This window comes from Pseudonaja textilis, chromosome 1 (genome assembly GCF_049901715.1).
Source record: "Pseudonaja textilis isolate UNSWEBS1 chromosome 1, rPseTex1.2, whole genome shotgun sequence".
NCBI classification, from domain to species: Eukaryota; Metazoa; Chordata; class Lepidosauria; order Squamata; family Elapidae; genus Pseudonaja; species Pseudonaja textilis.
Window position 1 is genome coordinate 183232957 of NC_141990.1, and position 21430 is coordinate 183254386.

Consider the following 21430-nt stretch of genomic DNA (forward strand, 5'->3'; position numbering starts at 1 on the left):
ACTGATGGTCACATGGTCTTATTTTGTTAAATCTGCCATTTTTTTCTTTATGGAAAAAGCCTCATTCTCCAAACATTCAGATGGTTTGAAAGCATTTGTCATTTTTCTTACCCCTGTGTCTGTCTTCTCCTCCCCCTAGCCTTTTATTTATCTGTGCCTTGACAATTAAAGCCTTGCACCATAATTTGTTAATGGATTTATCTTTCATCTTTTATACACTTTTCCAGGCTTCCAATTAGTAGACTAAGAACAATAATGTATTTTAAAATGTAGCAAAAAAAAAAAAACCAGTACAGAAACACAGATGATGAAACATCTTTAGGCACAACACTTGCCATTTAAAATAACTTTGCTTGAAGTAGATTTGGGAGACTGTTTAATTATCTGTGGGTCACCATTGAAAAAGCATAATATCTCAATCTCTGTGTGAAGAAGTTGCTATTTCACATGCAGGCACCTAAACAACACTGACAAGTTAATGTTATAGTTGTCAGTTGCCAAATCTTTAAAAGAGATCTTATGTTCATTTCAAGTAAGGGGAACATATATAGGAATCAAAAATCTCTGTTGATTTTCTGAAGTTCAAATGCTCTCTGGGATGAGATTCAAACTCTTTCTACAAAATCCAGTGTAAAATTCTATCAATAATTTATATTGTAGGAGGAAGGCTCTTTTTTTCCCGGGGGGGGGGGAGGCTGCTTTTTAACCATAATTTTAAAATAAAAGGGAAAAAATAATATCTGTATTATTGTTTATGTAAGCATCCGTTTTGTGGACAGCTTCTAATTAAGTTTCTAATTTTTCTAACTTTTAATCTTTTTCTGTTCATGCAGTATTCCTGCTGTCTGAAGCCATCTCCTATCTAACAAGGTAAAGAATCATACCCTTTACATATAACATGAGAAATATTTTTACCACTTCCTTGAGGAAAATAAGAAGCCCTCAAATGTTGCTGTCAGCATTATTGGACTTTGTGCACAAAAGCCATTTTGAATATCCTACTCAATAGCAATGTGCTAACCCAGTGGAACATTACCCCAGATGGTTCAAACCATGTTCTCTATAGATCTGGTTATTTCTCATGAAATGATAACATAGGTTATCAAGGAAGATGCATAACATTTTTTTAACGTCAGATACAGAGTACTAAATTTGTAATGTCTTCATAACACTACAAAGGAGCTGAGCAATCTCTTATAAAAAAATTTTTGAATGGCCCAAATTCCCAAACAAAAGACTTCAGGAAAATACAGCTTTGGGATATATCAGTGTTTTCTAGATATTTCCAGCCAATTCATCAAAGTAACATAAAAGAAGACAAAGAGCACACCTGCTTTTTCTCTGAAGTTTTATAACCTTCTCAACCCCATGTGGTAGACTCCAATATCACCTGTCCAGCACTGTTGTTATAGATACTTATATGTTTTTTTAAAGTTATTCAAAAGCCAATAAAAAATTTAAACTACAAAGTTTGGTGGCACCTATAAAGACCAATGAATGTATTATAGTATAATTTTCATCTACACTTGTGAATCATAGGAATTTATGCTGTACTAAATTTATTATTCCTGAAGACTAATGTGTTTTTATTCCAAAAGATTATTGCTTCTAATTATTTGAGAATTCTTAAGAAAATTAAAAAAGATCTTAATGCATGGGGCCTCTGACACCCTCCATATGTTTTAGACTCCTCAGCTGAATTAGCATGACCATTGGCAAAGTCTTGTGAGAATTGTAATCAAAATATTTTAAGACATATGAACAGGCAAGAAACTAGGAAAGATCAGCAGAAGTTGGAGACAAAATACAGGTGTGTGTGTAAATGTTGAGGATTAAAGCAACGTCATTATATGTAGTTCATTCTCCAACAAGCTGTATACAACAAATGAGGCTCAAAGAGTTGAACAGGAATAAAGTATTTGATCAAGTGAGAGTTACTAGCCTTTTAATATCTATAATAGATAGGAACAGCTATAGTCCCTAGGTAAAACTATAAGTTAATTCCAGTTAGAATTAGATCTGTCTGAATTGAAATAAAGCATCATAAGTACATGGTAAATATTTGCTTTCTTTAATGCATGAATAGGCAGCCTGGCCTACTTCAAAGAATTTGCACTAAACTGCCACAATTGTGTGGCATTGTTTGTATTGGCTGGGAGTAATAGCTATTGAAATTCAAAACATCTGTAGGGCATTCTTGGTTTAGTTTACCAACCATCCTATTAAATTGTCATGAATCAGTGTCAACTTTACTCATAGATTCTTAACTTGAGAGTATCTGTGACTTTCTGTTGTGAAAAAATACACTATAATACCAAACAAAGCAATGAAGCAGTTTTCTGCAGTTTTAATACAGAAACAAATCATGATTTTCTTAATTTTACAGAAGACATTATAGACAGTTTTGTGTGCGTACGTGTATGTGTGTGTCTTTTTGCTTTAAATAATCATGTTAAGGCAGAGGATTTATATAAGCTAATTGTGATCACTGAAAATTTGACTGCAGATCTTTTTATGAGGGTAGATGAGCAAATTTCTGGCACCATTATACTTATGAATAAAAAGTTACTTGGTAACGGAGATGGGCAAGCCTTTAATCTGATTAGCTGAAATATTATATCATGCCTTTGAGGGACTTACAGCATTTAAAGATCCTTAACAGATGGGCTGCTGTCTTGGCAGCACATAGCTTCCATTAAAAATTCATGATAAAAGGAATTGTTGAAATTAAGATTATGATATACTTAAACTTCCATCCTACATTTCGGTATTCTTAGTATTTCTCAGTGTTATTAACTTCCTGATTTTGATACTCATTACATGGCACTGGACCACACTTTTCAAAGGACTGCTTGTTTCCAATTGTTTCTGTTTGCCTCACAAGAACTAACAGGGAGGACATACCCTGGATCCCTTCCATAAAGCAATGTCACCATGCTGGACTCAGAAGTCATGCATGCTTTCTCTGTTGCACTGCCTGCCTTTTGGAACAGTGTCTCTCTGGAAATCCAAATCACCCAACCTGGTTAGCTTTTTTAAGGCTTTAAAACCTGACTGTTCCCTCAGATATTTGAGTTGGAAGAGTGAATGAGCTCTGCTTCGTGTTGGTGTTTATTGTTCTTTTAAGTAATTGAAATGATATCTGTGACTTTGGACATTCGCTATTTGGATTGTTGGTTTCTCTTATTGGTTTTAATTCTTGGACATTGTAGTCCTTGTAACCAGAGTCATTGCCATATGAATAAATAACGATAAATAAATTAAAAAAACAAAAAACAAAAAAACAAATATACCGGTATATGTGAATAAACATACACACGGAGAAAGAGGTATACCTACATTAGAATTTGGAAAGCCATTTCATTACCAGAGCTAAAGAATAACTGGGAGCCTCAGTGAAACCAAGGAAGATCCAGGCTCTATAGTGGGGATTTTCCACTGCTAAATCATGTTTGCGCAAACTTCGGAGTACTTTCAAAAAGAGGAGAGAAAGACCTTTCAGCCAATTTACTGAAACAGGCAATTTTGCCTGTTTACCTATCAAAGGTTTTGAAGGCAAATCACTGTAGTCTCTTTTTTCCAAACAACAACTGTAGATATTGGAAACACTCTTAAACAGATCAAAAGAAGGTCTCTAAACTAAGGGACCAAATATAAGTCCATGAGGCAACACTTTGAATACTTGCATTAGATTCTTGGAATCTCAAGTACAAAAAAACCCGTGTATAATTGGCACCAAGAATATTACTAATCAAACTCTCTAAGACAGAATGGATTTTTTTTTAAAAAGAACAACTTGTCTACCTGGTGACTTTTAATTGAATGTGTGAACAAAATCCCTATTACACAAAGGTTAGGGGTTGGGATTTGCACAAGATTGTGTACTTAATCAGTATTAGCCTTGGAATATACTTATTTTCCAAATATATTGGCATCTTATTTTAAAAAGCTGCCGATTATTCTGTAATTTCTGTCTTGAATGCAATAATTTAGACACTTTCTTACAATCCTTGTTCATTTGAATGTTCAAAGATTTTTTTTTTTGTTTTGCAAAGTATTTTCTTTAATAGTTCTTTCATTTCTAGTAAGTTTCATTGTTACTTAGATCCTCGGCAATTCTTTCATCAGTTGTCTTAAAATCCCATTTACTGGTATGTTGGAGGCACCATTTAAGGCACTTCTGAATTGAAAGGATTAGATGGTGACATCACTGTTATTCAGGGGACATCCATCTTTTAAAGTTAATTTTATGGATTTGTTCTTATTTTAGCATCTAGTTGTACCTCCTATTTATTACTTCTCTTTTTGATTTTGCCACTAGTTTAATAAAGAGACACTTCTTATATGTTGTACTTGTTTTATAAATGACTTATATGAGTGTATAGAAGGGCTAGCCATCAGTTCTGCGGACAAATAAAAGTGAGGAGGATTGTTAACACATCAAAATGGTTCTAGGTTCAAAAGGATCCTAACACATTTGAACATTGCCCCTATCTTGCAGTTTGCAGTTCAATAACAAGAAAGGCACAGGATCGGCAGAACCTGGCTCAACAGTAGTACTTACAAGAAGGATATAAGCATGTGGGTAAACCACAAATTAAGCCTGATCCCAAAATATGTTCCACTGTGAAAAAAGTCAATACAGTATTTGGTTCCATTAACAGACATCACATCAAGTTCATAGGCAGTGATTAATTCTGCTCTATGCATTGCTAGTCAGGCTGCCTCTACAATACTGTGTCCAGTCTGGTTGCCACAATATAAGAATGATGCTAAAAACCTAGAAAGATTTCCAAGAAGAACAAAGATGATGAGAGATTTGGAGACTAAATCCTATGCAGAACAACTAAAGAATGTGTTTAGCCAAAAGAAGAAAAAAGCTAAAGAGAGCCATAGTAGTCTGCCAAAAGTTTTCACTGGGAAGGGAGTTTAAACTAGAGATGTTATTCAGTCAGTTCTGACCAGTTCTGGAGAGCCGGTCGTGGAAATTTTGCATAGTTAGGAGAACCTGCAAATGCTACCTCTGACTGGCCCTACCCTCATCTATTCTCTGCCTCCTGTGTCCCAGCTGATCAGCTGGGTCTTCTTTGGTTGACCTGCAGAGGAAAACAGAGCTGGAAATCAGGTTAATGGGGTGGGGTAGGAATGGAGATTTTACAGTATCCTTCCCCTGCCACACCCACCAAGCCATGTCCACAGAACCGGTAGTAAAAAATTTTTGAACCCCATCACTGGTGTAGACATGTTGTCTTTAGCACCCAGGCACTGTAGCACTAAGGGTAGGAAAAGATCCAGTGGATGAAATGTTTACATAGGGAGATACAAGCTTGAAGTAAGGAGGACTTTTCTGATTGGGAAAGCTATTAAACAATGGAACAGTTTCCTCTGTCACGGGAAGTTTGAGTTGGGTTTTTAAGCATACTTAATATTTTAAGGGAGTAGAAGGTGTTGGTGCTATTGATTGTTTTTCTTGTTATCTATCTCTTCCTTCAAACCGCAGCCTCCCCAGCTGCCTCTATTTCCTTTATTTTATCTTGACAATTTAATGTAGCATGAGCAGTGAGGAAAGCTGAGAAGCCCTAAAAAATGGATGTACAGAGAAAGATGAGATTGTTCTATGCATACTCCAGTATGAGATAACTTAGTCCATGTGCTTTACACATGAGAATTTTATTTTGTTCTACTTCTGATAGATAGATGGATAGAAAGACAAATAGATGAAAACATATAAAATCCCTTCTCACTCCTATGAGTGATATGTGTCTATGTATCTTTCTCTCTCTCTCTCTCATACACACACACATACGGTGTTATGATTATATACATATAGTATATAAACACACACCATTTCCTGTTCCATCACATTAAATGAAAATAGAAAGAAAAAGTACAAAAAAGTTTTTCACTCCAGCATTATTTTGAAGCAATTGTGTGATAATAAGAAAGATTTAGATTAGAAATATATCTGCTTTTATGGTGCTGCTCTTCCTAAAACCCTATGCTGCATTAAAGTCAAAGGAAACTCTTTTGACAGCTGGTCATGGATATACATATAATATATAGGACTTGGCCCTAAAATTTAATTAATGCTTGAATAGTTTGCAACAGTTAATAGTAATGTTCTATGTAATTTTATATGTGTTTATTTCTATAGAGGAATATGTATAAAAGGACAATGAATTAGAAAGAGGGGATGAATGTTTCTATCATTTGTCCATTATAGTCAATTGTTATGTAACCCTGTTTCCTAAAAAATAAGACCAAGTCCCAAAATAAGCACTAGGGCTTATTTTGGAGGGAAGTCTTGTCCGCCCCCCTCCTGTACTTTAAGAGTACATGAGAGGGCCATTTCTTCTGCTGGCTCGCAGCGGGGCAGGAGGCACACAGCGCAGGAGATGAAACTGCCTCATGCATCAGCTTACCTCAGGGCTTCCACAGCCAGGCCACCCATGCCCCAACACCTGCCTTGACTCGTGGATGCAGCACCAGCATGCTGCTCAGCCTCCTGCTCCATTGTGGCCACGAGCAAGCAGAAGAAATGGGCTGGCAGCCACATGGGCTTCTACTACATATGGCTGCTGGTGCTGCCACCACAAGGCAAGTGTCAGGGTGTGGATGGCCTGACTGTTGAGCCCCTGGGGTAAGCCAGTGCCGGGTGCATGGGGCAGCTCCACCACCCCACCTCGCCTTGTTGCCACAGCACTGTGAGCAACCAGACGCAATGGCTGGCCAGCCATGCAAGCTCTTAAGCAGGGCTTATTTTTTTTGGGGGGGTGTTGGGCTTATATTAGACACACATGTAAAAACATGCTATGCCTTATTTTTGGGATATGTCTTTATTTTTGGGGAAACAGTATATCCATATTTAAAAGGAAAAAAGAAAAAGAGGGAAAAAAAGAAATTGGACCATTGTATTATATTTTCATACAAATAAAAAAAGAAATTTCCATCTGAAAGATAATTGCTGAAAAAAAGATAATGATGACTGTACTTTGCAAAAACGTGAATTTGTTTTTGTTTACTGGTGAACTATAGCTTGTGTCATAAGCCTTTATATTTCTGCACGAACAGCAGTCTCTGCAGAACTGTTAGCAGTATAAAACTGTATAATTTTTATTTTTATTATTAGCCAAATTGAATCCTTTAGTGTGCAGCATATAATAAAGCAATGTCTTCTGAAGATGCTGATTCAAACACTGGCTAAAATCTTACTACTTTATTTAGTTTTCAGCCTCATTTTTTTCTCTTTTTCTCTTCCCCCACCATCCCCTTCTTCATTTTTGTAGACATGAAGCATCCAATATGTCCTGACCGCATGGCTGGAGATAAAAGTATGAATCCATCAGCAGTTCGAAGGGACTTTGAAGATAAAGGACAGAGATATGATAGGCCAGACTATCGATTAAGTAAAGAGAAAAAGAAGATGATATTTTCGTTTTGTGATGTGTGCAATATTCAGCTGAACTCAGCAGCACAAGCTCAGCTTCATTATCATGGAAAGTCTCATCTGAAAAGAGTAAAACAGCTGAATAATGGGAAGATACCTACAAATACAAGCAATTTATTTGCAAGTTCCAGCACAGGTGGTACTATTATTGTTGTTATTTGATACTTACATAAACACCTACCATCCCTTTATGTTTCAAGGGTCAAAAATATTGAAAGTTGCAGTGTTTTGCCTGGTCCCAATGCTGTTGTTGGAATGTGCTGTATTTCAATTGTGTAGTTTTCACTATTCCTCTCAGTCCCTGGGTAGTTGATGCACATCTGTTTTCCATGCTAGCTGGTATAATGAAGTTAATACTTTATAGCAGAATAGACAATCTTTTCCAGCTTGGATTTGCACTTTGTCTTTCTCTGGGGAGTTGGGCTGCTGATGTTGTGATGTCATTGGAGAGGACAGGACTAACATTTTCAGATCTTTTATTACTTGTGGGAGATAAATGGCAGTAGGTTTAAGGCGTCTATTGTGCATATCACAGCTTTCTTCAAGACCATTGTATCTCAATGAAGTATTAACAGTCTCCTGGGTCCAAGGAATTATTTCCCTGATTGCTGTCTGAAGGAACTGGCAGGGACAGTGATCCAGTCTATAAGTGACAGAAGATGTCTTAGCACACTATTCACTTAATGGGAGATTTCAGGTACAAGGAATCCAGGTAACTCAGTTGATACTTCAATAAATGTCCAGGATCCTGCTCACAAGGAGATGAGAAGTGGCTTTGCCGTTAAAATATTGCTTACTATCAAGCGCGAGAAATTAGGAAATCCAGACAGTTGAAATAATAAAGGAAATTGTCAGTAGATAAAAGTCAATGGACTAGAGACTGATGGCAAGTTTAACCCCCTCCCTCAGGCTCAACCTGATCATCTCCTATACCACCCACCCATCCACTTTGGCCCCTTCCTCTTCCATGGGTTCTTCTATGCTGTTTTCCCCCTCCTGCACTGTGTTCATTCCAATCAAGATCTGCTGTGGGGAGCTTGAAGTCTTCAATATATGCTCTCAACAGAGTTGTTGCCCTGGTGTAGCTGGCAGATACGTTTGGAAGTTTCCATTTAGATAGAGTCTCCAAAGTGTTCTCTAAGTCTTGTGGGGAAGTTTGGCAAATCATTCAGGATCAGGTCATTGTTTTCAATGAGTGGAAGTGGAGTGGAATCGATTAAAAAAATGAGGATGAAGGCGACTCTTGATCTGCTGTTGACGGCTGATAAAGACTTTGCACTGCAATAGGAATGTTTGCATCTTATCAGACTCTCCGGTGAGAGCATGAGAGCATGGCAGGAACTGGCAGTTGTGCCTGGGTGGGAGGAGCAGGTGGTTGCAGTTGTTGCAGAAGTCCTTGTTGAATCAGGATCTCTACTTGCTGAATCAGTTGGTGAACACTGGCTGCTAAATTCCTTACTTCGTCTTCTATTCCATCTTGAATGTATGTCTGGCTCAGGTCCCAGAGCTGTTGTTGCTTCAGCTCTGAGATCTGAAGTCATGGCTTGGATATTTTGGGGTCTGTGAAATTTTGTGGTGTAGAAGGTATAGTTCAGGTTAATGTCAAATGCAAGAAATCAGGACATCCAGGCATTTCAAATGAATATAAAGGTTTATTGCAAGCTTAAGCTCCCTACAAGAATCTGAATTACTAAGCAAATTGGTGGTAGATAAGTGTCAATACAATTCAAGGTGGGCTGGAGCTTAGATCTTTTGTAGGCATGAAGGGACTTGAGACTGATGACTCATTTGACTCCTCCCTTGAGCTAAGCTTGGTCTTTCCTACATTCTAATTGATAACGTCAACTGGGGGTGTGGTAGGAGGGCTCTTGTTCATTGTTTCCTAATCTGAAACAGCCTCAAAACAACAGCTGACTGATTCAATAATAGAGAAGAAAAAATAGTGTTTCATATCTCACACTGCCATTGAATAATCCTAAATCAGGCATGTATTAATGCTCGGTCAGATTGACTTATTGATTTTCTCCATCAGCACTCTAGCATCACTATGTAATTTAATTTCCCACAGGCTTTCAGTAAACCAAGGAGCCATTTGGGATTTGATGACAGGAAGTCCACTCGTGTGATTTCATCTAGGGTCCAGGTCACATGACAATACAGATAGTGAACCAGTCCCACAACAAATTCACCATCAGCTTGTCAGGAAGTTCCCCAAACATTTTCTGGAAGCCATCATGATTCATGGGATACCTGGGGAGAACCATTCAAATAGGTTCGGTCCCAGTGGAGGTACCAAGTATCAATCTTAGGTAGAAAAAGAAGTGATCTAACTATGGGGGAAATGCCCCTCCCCATCCAGTTTACTGACATGAAACAATGGCAAAGTCCAAAGTTTGTCCACCTTCATATGTTGCTTCTGAGTTCCACTGAAACAGGCCTATGGCTGCTATAGAAGCCATTGACTCCTGAGCTTAATTTGACCTGTGACCCTTATAATTTGATGTTAAAGTTCCCCAACATTAAAATACAGGGAACTCTACCACCAGTTCATAAACCTGGTCTAGAAGCCCAGAAAGGACTGAACTATTTTGCCACCCTGCCAGGCATTGTCTTGAGACTGCTGCAGGGCCTGAAACTCAGCCAGCCAGATTCCAGAGTTAGCAATTTATCTCTGCTCAGGTAACTAATAGTGAGTAATATTTAGTAATACAAATACTAGTAATATTAAGTATTTAATTACTAAATAGTACAATAATATTAATATAGTACTACTTAGCAATACTGACTAAAGGCCAAAGTTTTTAATAGCAATAGCAATAGGACTTAGACTTATACACCGTTTCATAGTGCTTTACAGTCCTCTCTAAGCAGTTTACAAAGTCAGCATGTCTTGACCTGGTGAGAATCGAACTGCCGAAATTCTGACAGTTGGCAGTCAGCACAAGTAGCCTGCAATACTGCATTCTAACCACTGCGTCACCTCAGCTCTTACTGAATAAGATGCTAGCTTTAATTTTGCTTTTTAACAGTTGCAGTACTTCTGGCTCAAATTCTAAAGTCTGAGATACAGAGAATTTATAGATCTGTGGATTTTTTAATATTTATAGATATCAAATCCAGAGCCTAGCGACATCTCTTTGTAGCCCTTAGAATCCTCATCCCAAAATAAATTGGATTCTTATTTTGCCTTTTTCAGGATGAATAATGAAAATTGTTGCATTAACTTTGTGGATGCTTAATCACATTCATTTTACCTTTAAAACTCTTATCTCCTAGAACAATGATGGCGAACCTTTTAGAGACTGAATGCCCAAACTGCAACCCCAAACCCACTTATTTGTTGCAAAGTGCCAACATGGCAATTTAGCCTGAATAATGAGGTTTTACTACCTAAAATAATGATACACAAGGCAGAGTTCAGCTAATTGTTCTTAGAAAAATGTGATAAATGCACTTTTATGCCCCTTCATTTTTTTTCTGCTTCTGAAATATTACGTTTAACAATAAAAAAGAACTTTTGTAATATCTTTTCTTTCTCTAATATCATTTCTTCCCCCCCTTTCTCTCTTTCCCTCCCTCTCTGCTTTTCTCTCCCTCCCTTTCTTTCTCTCCCTTCCTCTCTTTCCCTCCCTCTCTCTGCCTCTCTGTTTCTTTCCCTCCCTCTATCTGTCTTTCTCCCTCCCTCCCTCTCTGCCTGTTTCGCTCTTTCTTTCCCTCCCTCTGTTTTTCTCTTCCCCCTCTTTTTCTTTCTCTGTTCCCTCTCTGTCTCTTTGTCTCTCTCTCTTTCTCTCTCTCTGTCCTGCCTTCCTGCCTAACTGTCTGTCTGTCTATCTATCTATCTATCTATCTATCTATCTATCTATCTATCTATCTATCTATCTATCTATCTATCTATCTGTGCTCTCCTGCCCAGCTTCACGTGTCATGCAAAGCCAAGTGTTAGGAGATCCACACAAAACAAGGCAGCTCCAATCCTGTTGGGGAGACACCCCCCCATTCCTTCTCCTTTTCTCCCCCATGGCAGAGGCCCTGGCGGCCTGAGTGCAACTCCCTCCTTAGAGGCAACCAGCAAGCAAACAAACGTGGCACTCTGGCTGGGAGGTGGCGGCACGGAGCTCCACTTCTGGCCGGTGAGAGCGAACCAGGCAGGGTGTGCACCTTCCCCATGCTGCTGCAGTGCTGGAGCTGGCTGGGAGGGAGTTTGCAAGCAGGCTCAGAGGGTCCACTTAGCAGGGAGGGACACCCTGGCCATTTGGTTGCTTCAGCGCAGGGTGGGAACACAGAAGGCGGAAAAAATCCATGCCTCTCAGCATTCAGCCCTCAAAAATTCCTTTGAGATGACTAGGAGGGGAGGGTGAGGGATGGGGCCAGCCAGTGGTGGGATCACCCAATAGGGAGCTGCAGTAAAGGGACAAAAGAGCCCATGGCTTGCTGACACCCGCCCTAGAGCATACTCAGTGCTGGGGCAACGGTGTGTGTGCCCATAGAGAGGGCTCTTTGTGCCACCTCTGGCACACGTGCCATAGGTTCGTTACCGGGGTCCTAGAATGACTCTTGATCTACTCTGTCATCTCTTTTTCTTTTTTCTTGCTGAATTTGTTTTTATTTTACTATTTATATTTCCTATTTCTAAACTGCCCATTTCCCTCAGAAAGGGTTTTACTGTTACGGCAAAATAAAGACTGAAAAAATGTCATGTACATGTAGTGTTGCCATGCCGGTCTGCAGGATCCCAGGTATTGCATTGTGGTGGTGCAAACTCTGCACCTTTTTGTAGATATACATTATTTTGATGAAAGCATTATTCTTTTCATATTTGTATCTAGTATCACAATGCATGTAAAGAGGGGAAAGTGCTTGTGTTACAAAAATCTGCTTTTGTCATTTGTCCCTCGCTGTAAACACCTCTGATTATTGCAGTCGGGTAACAACTTAATCCAGTAAGAAAAGGGGTGATGTAGTTTCAGATGCTGTTTGGTATAGATGTTTTCTGATTCTTATGTTGGGTTTTTCTAAATGTAAGATTAAAAGTGAAAGGATTCCTTGCAAAGTGTTGGTGCCAATTATATATGAAAACATGGATGACTGTTTTATTTCAGTATTACCAATACATTGATTATTTAATTTAGGCAGTGAGTTAATATACATGTTTATTTAAATTTTCAAGCCAGTAGGCAGAGCCTTATCCTATTTTGTTTGTTTTCTTTAATAATGTCATGACATTTCAGATTAGAAGAAGAGATTTTCTACTTCATGGACTTATCCATATGGTTCTTTTAGCAAGATGAAAACCATTTGCTCTTGTTTTCCCCCCAGAATATTTTTAATTCCTAAACTTTTTATAAAGGGTGACCTCCAAATGATTATATTTAAAAATAAAATGGGCTATCAGCACATTCTGCATCTTTTTGAAAGAAAAAGAAGCACATTAAAAAGAAGTATGGCTTAATGGTTTACTTAACCAAAGTATAGTTATCCATGGTCTGATCCTGCCTAGCATTTTGAGATTGGTCAAGTCAACTAGCTCAGATGGTATTTATTCATCTAATAAGTCAGCGTGCATCAGAATTAAAATTCAGTCTTTCTGTAGCTATCCATGAAGTCTTATGACATCTACTTTGGTTTTTAAAAGCTGAACTTGAAATAGGGGTCCCCAGATATTAGATCCCTATGTGGCCTCGTATACAAGGAGGATCAAATGGTCTTCTAATACTGAAAGAAAGTTCCACTCCTTTTTATCATCTCCAGATGATAAAAGCCTATACGATCAGGTTCTAACAAGTAGTGGCCCAGGGACAATCTCGGCCTTTGAATCACTAATTAATAGTGTTCATAGGGAGCTAGGAGCCGTCCGTAGATCGAGAGGTCCATATCATTCAAGAAGTAATTCTTGGTTTGACAAAGAGTGTCTGATGCTCAGGAACCAGATTAATCGGGTTTACCTGCTCTATCGTAATCGAGGGGATAAATGCCCACCAGAGGACTACTATCACTTGAAGCGGGAGTATCAAGGACTAATTGCTAAGAAAAAGAAAGCTAAAGAGAGAGAGAAATGGGATCTACTTCTCCTCTCCATTCAGCAGAAGAACACTCGATTATTTTGGCAAATTGTTGCCAGCTGCTTGCCGGGTCATCAAGAACTCCACCTCTGCTGTATTTCCAACAGAGACTGGGAAAACCATTTCTTGGCACTTTTCCAGGCGTCAACAAGTTCGACCATGCTTGGGCCACAGCTGCCTCCTGCAGTTCCTTACTGGCAACCTGTGACTCCTGCTGAGATTATTGAGCTTATCTCCGAACTCAAGTCAGGCAAAGCCCCTGGCCCTGATGCTATACCCTCTGATTTGCTAAAATCCAATCCTGAGTGGTGGATTCCTCTTTTACCAAGACTCTTTACACATATCAATACCTCTGGCAGGTTCCCTATCTCTTGGAGCTTAGCAATTATTGTTCCAGTTTTTAAACGAGGAAATAGGAACAACCCAGCTGACTATCGCCCCATAAGCCTGCTCTCCATCATTGGAAGTCTGTATGCTAAATATCTCCAACGTAGACTCCTCACGTGGGTTGAGGAGTCTAATATGCTGAACAGATTGGGTTTAAAGAGGACTGTGCCACACTGGACCACTGCTTTGTCTTAGTGTACCTGGTCGATAAATATACTACCATACCAGGTGGCAAACTTTTTACTGCTTTTATCGACCTAAAGTCAGTGTTTGACTCAGTCCCTAGGGGACTGGTGGTCAAAACTGCTCAAAGGTTCTATCGATAGACGTCTTCTGCTCCTAATTAGATCCTTGTACAACTAGACTTCTAGTCAGGTCAGGTGTGGTTTGAAAGGAGAACTTTCAAATCCTATCCTGATTAAGAACGGAGTAAGGCAGGATTGTGTTCTGGCTCCTCTTTTGTTTAATTTATTCTTTTCTGACTTGGCCTTTCACATTGGACGTATTGAGTCCCACACCCTAAAGTTGTCAACTACGAAGATCCCGCTTCTCCTTTATGCTGATGATGCGGCCCTCCTTTCATTGTCAAGGCCAGGTCTGAAAAGATTACTTTCTGCATTTGGGTCCTACTGTGCTGAGAACCACTTGTCTATTAATTACGACAAATCCAAAGTATTGGTGTTCTCTAGAGCCTGGAAATTGTATAACTGGGCTATCAATGGTAATGCTGTTAAGCAGGTTTTCCATTTTAAGTACTTAGGTATTCAATTTCAGAATACCGGTGCTTGGACTAGACATCGAACCCAGGTGCTGAACTCGGCCTCCTGTAGTCACCAGCAGATTTTAAGATTTTTTTTATACCCAAGGAGGCCAGTTTATTCCTTCTGCTCTGCGTATTTACAAAGCCAAAACTTTGGCTCAAACTCTTTATGGAATTCCCATATGGATACGGGGCTTCAAGGATTGTATTGAAAGAACCCAGGCTGTCTTTTTTAGAAAACTTCTGGGTCTTCCTCCCTGTGTTGGTTTTGCTCCGATGTACCTGGAACTGGGCACTCAATCAGTCGAATGTATGGCGTGGATTAACACCTTTAAATGGTGGTTTTGGGTGCTCTTTCTGGCAGTTCCTGGTAGCTACGTCTCCCTGGCATTTGCTGACTCTCATATTTCTCATTGGGAGAGGGAGCTGATGAAGAAATTACACCTGCTAGGTTTTACGGGGGATGCCCTGGGAGATTATGGCCTTAAGGACGCCCAATTTAGGGTAGTCCAACGGCTTGTGGACATTGACTTGCGAGCCAGAGTTAACAAAACTTTCTCCCCTCTGATCTTCAGCCAATTTAATAATTACAGACTGAGGATGGCTCCCTATTTTTACACTCTAACCATTCCCAAGTATAGAAGAGCTTTCTCCCTAGCTCGCTTTAATATCTTGCCCTCAACACTGCTGGATGGGCGATTTAAGAGGTTCTCGATTAACGAGCGGCTATGCCCCTGTGACAGAGCTGAGGTTGAAACTGTGGAGCATGTTCTTTTATATTGCCCTATGTATAACGCAGGCAGATCTAAGTTACTGTCTCTCCTTGAAACAGACCCTTCTAGACCCAGTGTTAGTAATTTGTTCTTATATTGTCTAGGGGATGGCTCCTCATACATCACTTCTCAGGTTTCCAATTTTTTTAAGGAGCTGTAACCATCAGAGGAGAACGCTGTAATTCCCCTTAGTCAAGTTTTTGGTGACCAATTGTTCATGACTAATTTTCCCATATTCTTCTTTTGTTGTACTTGTGTTTTGGACTGTGACCGCAAATAAAGTACTATTATAAAAGCTGAACTTTTAATGAGCTGAATTAAAATAAATCCTGTAATATTCAGTGTCCTATAGGATGAAAGTAACAAACTATTTTTTTTCTTAATTTAGTTAGTAATTTATCAGTGTTACTGTATTATGTGTCTTTTCCTGCAAGGCCACAACTTGACATACATAGGCTCTTGTCCCCCGTCTCATCCCACAACAAAAACTCTCTGGGGAGATTTGAGTTGAGAGATATGATTGGCCCAGAGTCACTCAATGAGCTTTCATTGCTGAGAATGACTGGAATCTGGTCTTAATCATTAAACCATTAAACCATAGTTCTTTTTTTAAAAAAATGATGCCATATAATAGAAGAAGAATAATGTACCTCTTTCCCTTTCAAAAAGATGCAGAGTGTGCTGATATCCTATTTTCTTTTTAAATATAATCCTTTGGAGGTCACCTTTTATAAAAATAATATCCATCAACCTTTTTATATTAAGATAGATGGAAAAATGTCTTTGTCCTTAAGAAATACTATCTAGAGGAGAGAGAGAGGTAGCTGCTTTTGAATGACTTTTGCTAGTATAGCAAAGTATTAATGAAGTGATAGATTTAAACTCATATGAGGGGAACTTGTTTTCATAGATTAGAAAAGATTTTGCCTGTTTATCCTTCAGAAGTTTCATTTTCTTTATAATTGTTTCTTATAAATGTTTAGTGCTTTCTAAAATACTCTCTGCCGCAGTCTATTTATTTATTTATTTATTTTTGGTGGCACTGATAAGACATATAAAGATCATAACCATCATCAATCAAGTTGTCTAAAACAATAAAATTAAATAGAAATAGGGGGTCTTGCTTCAAGATTATATTTGATACAGTAAAAAAATGGCATGTAATGCTGGCTCCTTGCTAATGAATTAAGAGCCAGACTGCACACTTCATTGCCCCTTCCTAGAGCAAATATTCTTCCCCCTTTTAGCCAAGGAAAAATAGCAGTGGCGTTAAATTTTACATGGATTTGTATCTGACAAATATTTTTTTTATCTCATCTTCCTATCAAATTGTTCAAGATGACCAACAAGATAAAAGCAAAACCAAAATTATTAAAATTTAAATTAACAACCAGCTCAGAAAAATATTTTATGGTGGTACATGACCAGGCAGTTCACAACCAGTAGAAAAATGACACAAAGATAATGATTTTTGTCTTTAAAAGACAGTGTTCTTTTAAAGGTATTGTTGAGCATAAATGGGAGCCAAGCATATCTTAGCGCCAGTGACACTCCTCAGCTCTGCAATTGAAAAAATTTTCTGTCTCATCAGATCCCATTGACAAACATCAAAACATAAGGAAGATATGCTAATAAACCAGATCCTAATAGATATTAAAGTCCAGAAGTTTAATAAAAATACCATTCAGAACCCCTCATTGAGGGAGATGTGCAATCTAGAAACATGAAATATGAATATAAATAATATATTATGATGGTCAGATCCCAGGTGATATGGGACTTTGAGGATTAAATAAGTTATGAGCTAACTGTATGCAGATATTCCCTATACCTTTAAACTTGGAAACACAGTGGTACTCAACGAAGGAGATGCAGGTCTGTTCCTGTTAGTATCCTACCAGTGATTTAAGGTTTCCCACAATATACCCCAATATAAGGGTAGAAAGAAATCCCTTACAGATCAAATCAGATTTATAGAAATGTTGGATAATTACTTTACTTGGTGTTCATAATGATGCTACAGTTATAGTAAGAAGCCATAGCTTAATGGTAAATATTTCATATATTAAAATCTTCCAGGATCATTTATTGGCATCTCAAGATAAAACCAAAAATGATTATTTGAAACTGAGGTTTGCTGCCAGTTAATGGAGGCAGCACTGCAATAAGTTGAATATTTGAATAACCACCCAGAATAAGCTGGGTTGTCTTATTGGTAAGATGGGTAGCATAAATTTAATAAATGAATAAAAATGAACAAATGCTCTAACAGTCTCATACAGTAACTCGATACATAGATAATCACATCTAAACTATGCTTCCTTGAATAAACCACATTTTACTGGGTGTACATAGCAAGTTAAGACATAAATCACTATTTACCAAACACATTGGCTGGGTTCACCCTGACTCTATACCAGAGGCAGTTAAGCTATTTTACGGTTTAGAACAATATATGACTTGTTCAGTTAGTATAAGGCAACTATTTGCTATGGCTTGGCAGCCTACATTTTTAACTCTAAAACATGCCTTTGAATGTAGAGGAATACCACTATAGTAACCAGTGGCGGCTTTCAAATAAACCCACCACCGGTTCGCCAAAAATGTGAGTTTGTGCGCATGCATGGCTGCTGTGCATGTGCAGCTTTTGCCACATGGCAAGGCTTGACCAAGCAGCCTTTCGGGGCCTGTTCCCTCCATCTCTGATCTCCGGGGCAGTGGCTGCTTCTCTCCACTGCTGCTCTTGCTGGGAGAGCAGACTGCAATTTAGCAGCTGTGAGCCGCTGCTTTGGGTCCTCTAAGTCCCATCTGGAAAGCACTGCGGCTCAGAGAAGCAGCACCCATGTTGAATGCTGTTTCTCTCGACCGCAGCATTTTTCCACCAAGTAGCAGCAGCGGAGAGAAACAGCTGCCGACCTGGAGAGCACATGAAGTGTCTCTGCAAGTGAAGCCTCGGTGGAAAGGGATGAAAGAAGCGGCTGCAAGATCTCTGCTGCAGTGCTTTCCGGATGGATCTTCTTAAAGGTAAGAAGAACCATCTGGTCCATTCCCAAACCATTTCAGCCCTCCTGTACCCCCGCCACACCCACACCCCGAAGCCTTCGGCCCAGCGCAGCAGGTCACAGGCTGAAGAAATTGCTTCGATCCACAGGGCCGTAGTTTGAGGCCAGAGGGGGGCAGTGGCATGCAGGTGCAGGCTCCGGGGAAAGGCCGGAGCTAGGGAATGGTGTGTTCCCTAGCCAAGGCAAACGGCGAATGGTTGGAGGCTCCAAGGCAAGACCGGAGCCGGGGAATGGCGCATTCCCCAATCCGGCCAAAGTGGGAGGAGGCTCTGGGGCAAAGCTAGAGCAGAAAATGGCACTTTCCCCACCCCGGCCAAAGTGGGCGGAGGCTCCAGGGCAAGGCCAGAGCTGGGAAATGGCCCATCCCTGGGCCCTGACCCGAGGCGAAAGGCGAGCAGGTGGCATGCTTATCTTTGGTGAGCAGAGGAGGCAAAGCGCGGAGTTAAGGCATGGAGCTTAGCTTGGTGTAGGCAAGATATATAGGGTGGAGCGGGGTTGGGACAGCTGGTGGCGCAACTGGTTCTAGAGCACACTTTTCGCAGCGCAGCACTCAAAGACCACCCTCGGTGTTAGCGCTGGTGCAGCGAGCTGTTTTTTAGCTCAGCTGAGGCGTGGCAATCTGCAAATCAGCTGAGCTAAAAACCAAGGGAATTTAGGACAGGATAGATTGAGGGCGGGGGTAGGTGGGGCCATCCAGAGGAGGTATTTGCCGGTTCTCAAAACTACTCAAAATTTCCATTACCAGTACACCTGAACCAGTGCAAACCGGCTGAATAGCACCTCTGATAGTAACTATGTGCAATTATTCAAAATGAATATATTTTGCCAGCATTCCCTGCAGCTTCAGACCTGTCAGCCCTTTAAGATAGACCATGTCAAAAATACTATCATTTTCCTTTTTGATACAAGCTATGATAAAAGATTCTGGAGAGCTCAACAGTATTTTTTTCTTTCCCTTCCTCTTATACCAAAGAGTTTCTTTCTCATCCTTCTCTATTTTCCTAGGCTAATATGGTTGATGCTTAGTTCCTTCAAGACCATCTCCATACATCTCCTCAAAAAGGGAGCAGTGTAATTTTGAGAAATGCCAGGGCTGCTTTAAAAAGATGCTGACAGGTGTTGCACTCTTACCTACTTCCAAAGCAGTTTTCTGAAACCAAATGTAAAGCACTGAAGAAACCCACTATCTCTATTTCGATTATTTTTTTTATTTGGTGTAGAGATCTCATTTGCAGAGACATTCTAAGGAATAGGCTAAATAGGGAGACAACACTACATGATCAGGAAACAGATGTATTTATTTATGGGTTTTTTTTAATCCTGCCTTTATTACTTTATAAATAACTCAAGGCAGCAAACATACATAATACTCCTCCTTTCTCCTATTTTCCCCACAACGGCAACCCTCTGATATTGATGTATGAATGATATTACTAGTAATTAAACTAGTGCTGTTTTACAATGCATTCCCACCACCCCTTACCAATTTCCCTTCAGGAGGTATGCTGATTCGGGATTCTGGGAATTGCAATCCCAGCTGATCTGGAAAGCAGCAGGTTAAGTAAAGATGGTACATAGTTCCATTAGAGCTATATGTACACACTGCTTTCTGAATCATTCACATTCATTTAATTAAAAACAGTTAATAATAGCATAAGCTTTAACTTCCTGGCTCAGGTTTCAAGCCAGCAGCAAACACACTAAATAGCTTTACTCTGCATCCTAAAAAGGTCACTTGAAAATTGGAAAAATGACAAGAGATTTTGGCACTCCATCAACATAAGCACCCTTATCCTGCTTGTCCCTGAATTTGAGATGGACACATGAACAAACGTAATAAACCAAAACACTAGGCCGCTACTACTGGCCACTTTTATTTTTAAGAGTATTTCTAAAGAAATGTGTTAGTATTTAGAAAGCCCTCTTCATACTGACTTTCATTAATACAAATAATTCTTCCCTACACAAATACATCACGGTGAGGTGGAACAGGGGCTCTATCTTATACCCAAGAGGACCACTATCAAGACCCCAAGGGTTGCTTACAAACAAGAAAGCTAGTGTCTCATATAGCCTCATTAGTTAGATTTGTTGACAAAAGTTTAGGTTTCAAAATTTTGGAACCCAACTATGAGTACCTCATTTAATTAAGGGCAATAAAGTGGGGTCTCTGAGATGCCTTTCTAATAGCCTCGTGACTTTGAGGAAATGGTCTTGCCTGCTTTCCTAAAAAGGTAGGGATGTACAGATATTCTGTCTCTGTTTGTTGGTGCCTTCAAGTCATTGTTGACCCTTAGCAAATGCCTGGGCTGTCTCTGGAGTTTTCTTGGCAACATTTTGGAAGAGATTTGCCATTGCCGCCTTCCTAGGTCTGTGCATGTCTGGCCGAAGCTCTCCCATCTGGCTTTGTGCTTAAGGCAGGTTTAGAACTCACAATCTTCCAGTTTCTAGCCTGCTGCCTTAACCATTGTGCCAAATTGACTCTACTGCAATATTTAGCAAACTGCCATCCCCCTTCACAGACTCAAAAAAATCTATATATATATAAAAGCAAAATACTACTCACGCATCATCACAAAATCTCCAGAACCGTAAAGCTTACAAACTTGAAATTTGGCACGTATGTTCCTCTTGGCTTCTAGGTGCTCACTAAGAAAGGATTTTTCAAAACAACATCAGAGCATTAGTATTTCGTATATTATTATTAACACGCTCCGATGCTAAGGAGTTCTACTCCCCCTCCCCACTTGAAAAGAAATCTCTTCCAAATGCAAAATACAAGCAGAGGAGAGGAGTTTCAGTTTTAGTTTCACAGCAGCAGCCAGCTTTCGTACAGAACAGTTGAGCTAAGCCACACCCAGACTCCTTGCTGTCTCCTTGCTCACACAGCAAATACTGTTTCAGTTTCCAAACAGCCCTCAACTCTCTCACACACTGACAGA

At 39.6% G+C, this 21430-nt stretch overlaps 1 protein-coding gene across 2 annotated transcripts in view; it reads left to right on the plus strand.

Moving 5' to 3' along the window:
- Positions 1–21430, plus strand: part of ZNF385B (zinc finger protein 385B) — a 250822-nt gene that overhangs the window by 47728 nt on the left and 181664 nt on the right. The window contains exons 2-3 of one of the 2 annotated variants that reach the window (XM_087919880.1): positions 834–870; positions 7287–7583. In XM_087919880.1, the coding sequence (XP_087776006.1) occupies positions 7289–7583 (295 nt within the window). In that variant the 5' untranslated portion in view covers positions 834–870; positions 7287–7288. The remainder of the gene's footprint in view (positions 1–833; positions 871–7286; positions 7584–21430) is intronic. The other variant, XM_087919881.1, reaches the window with a different exon arrangement.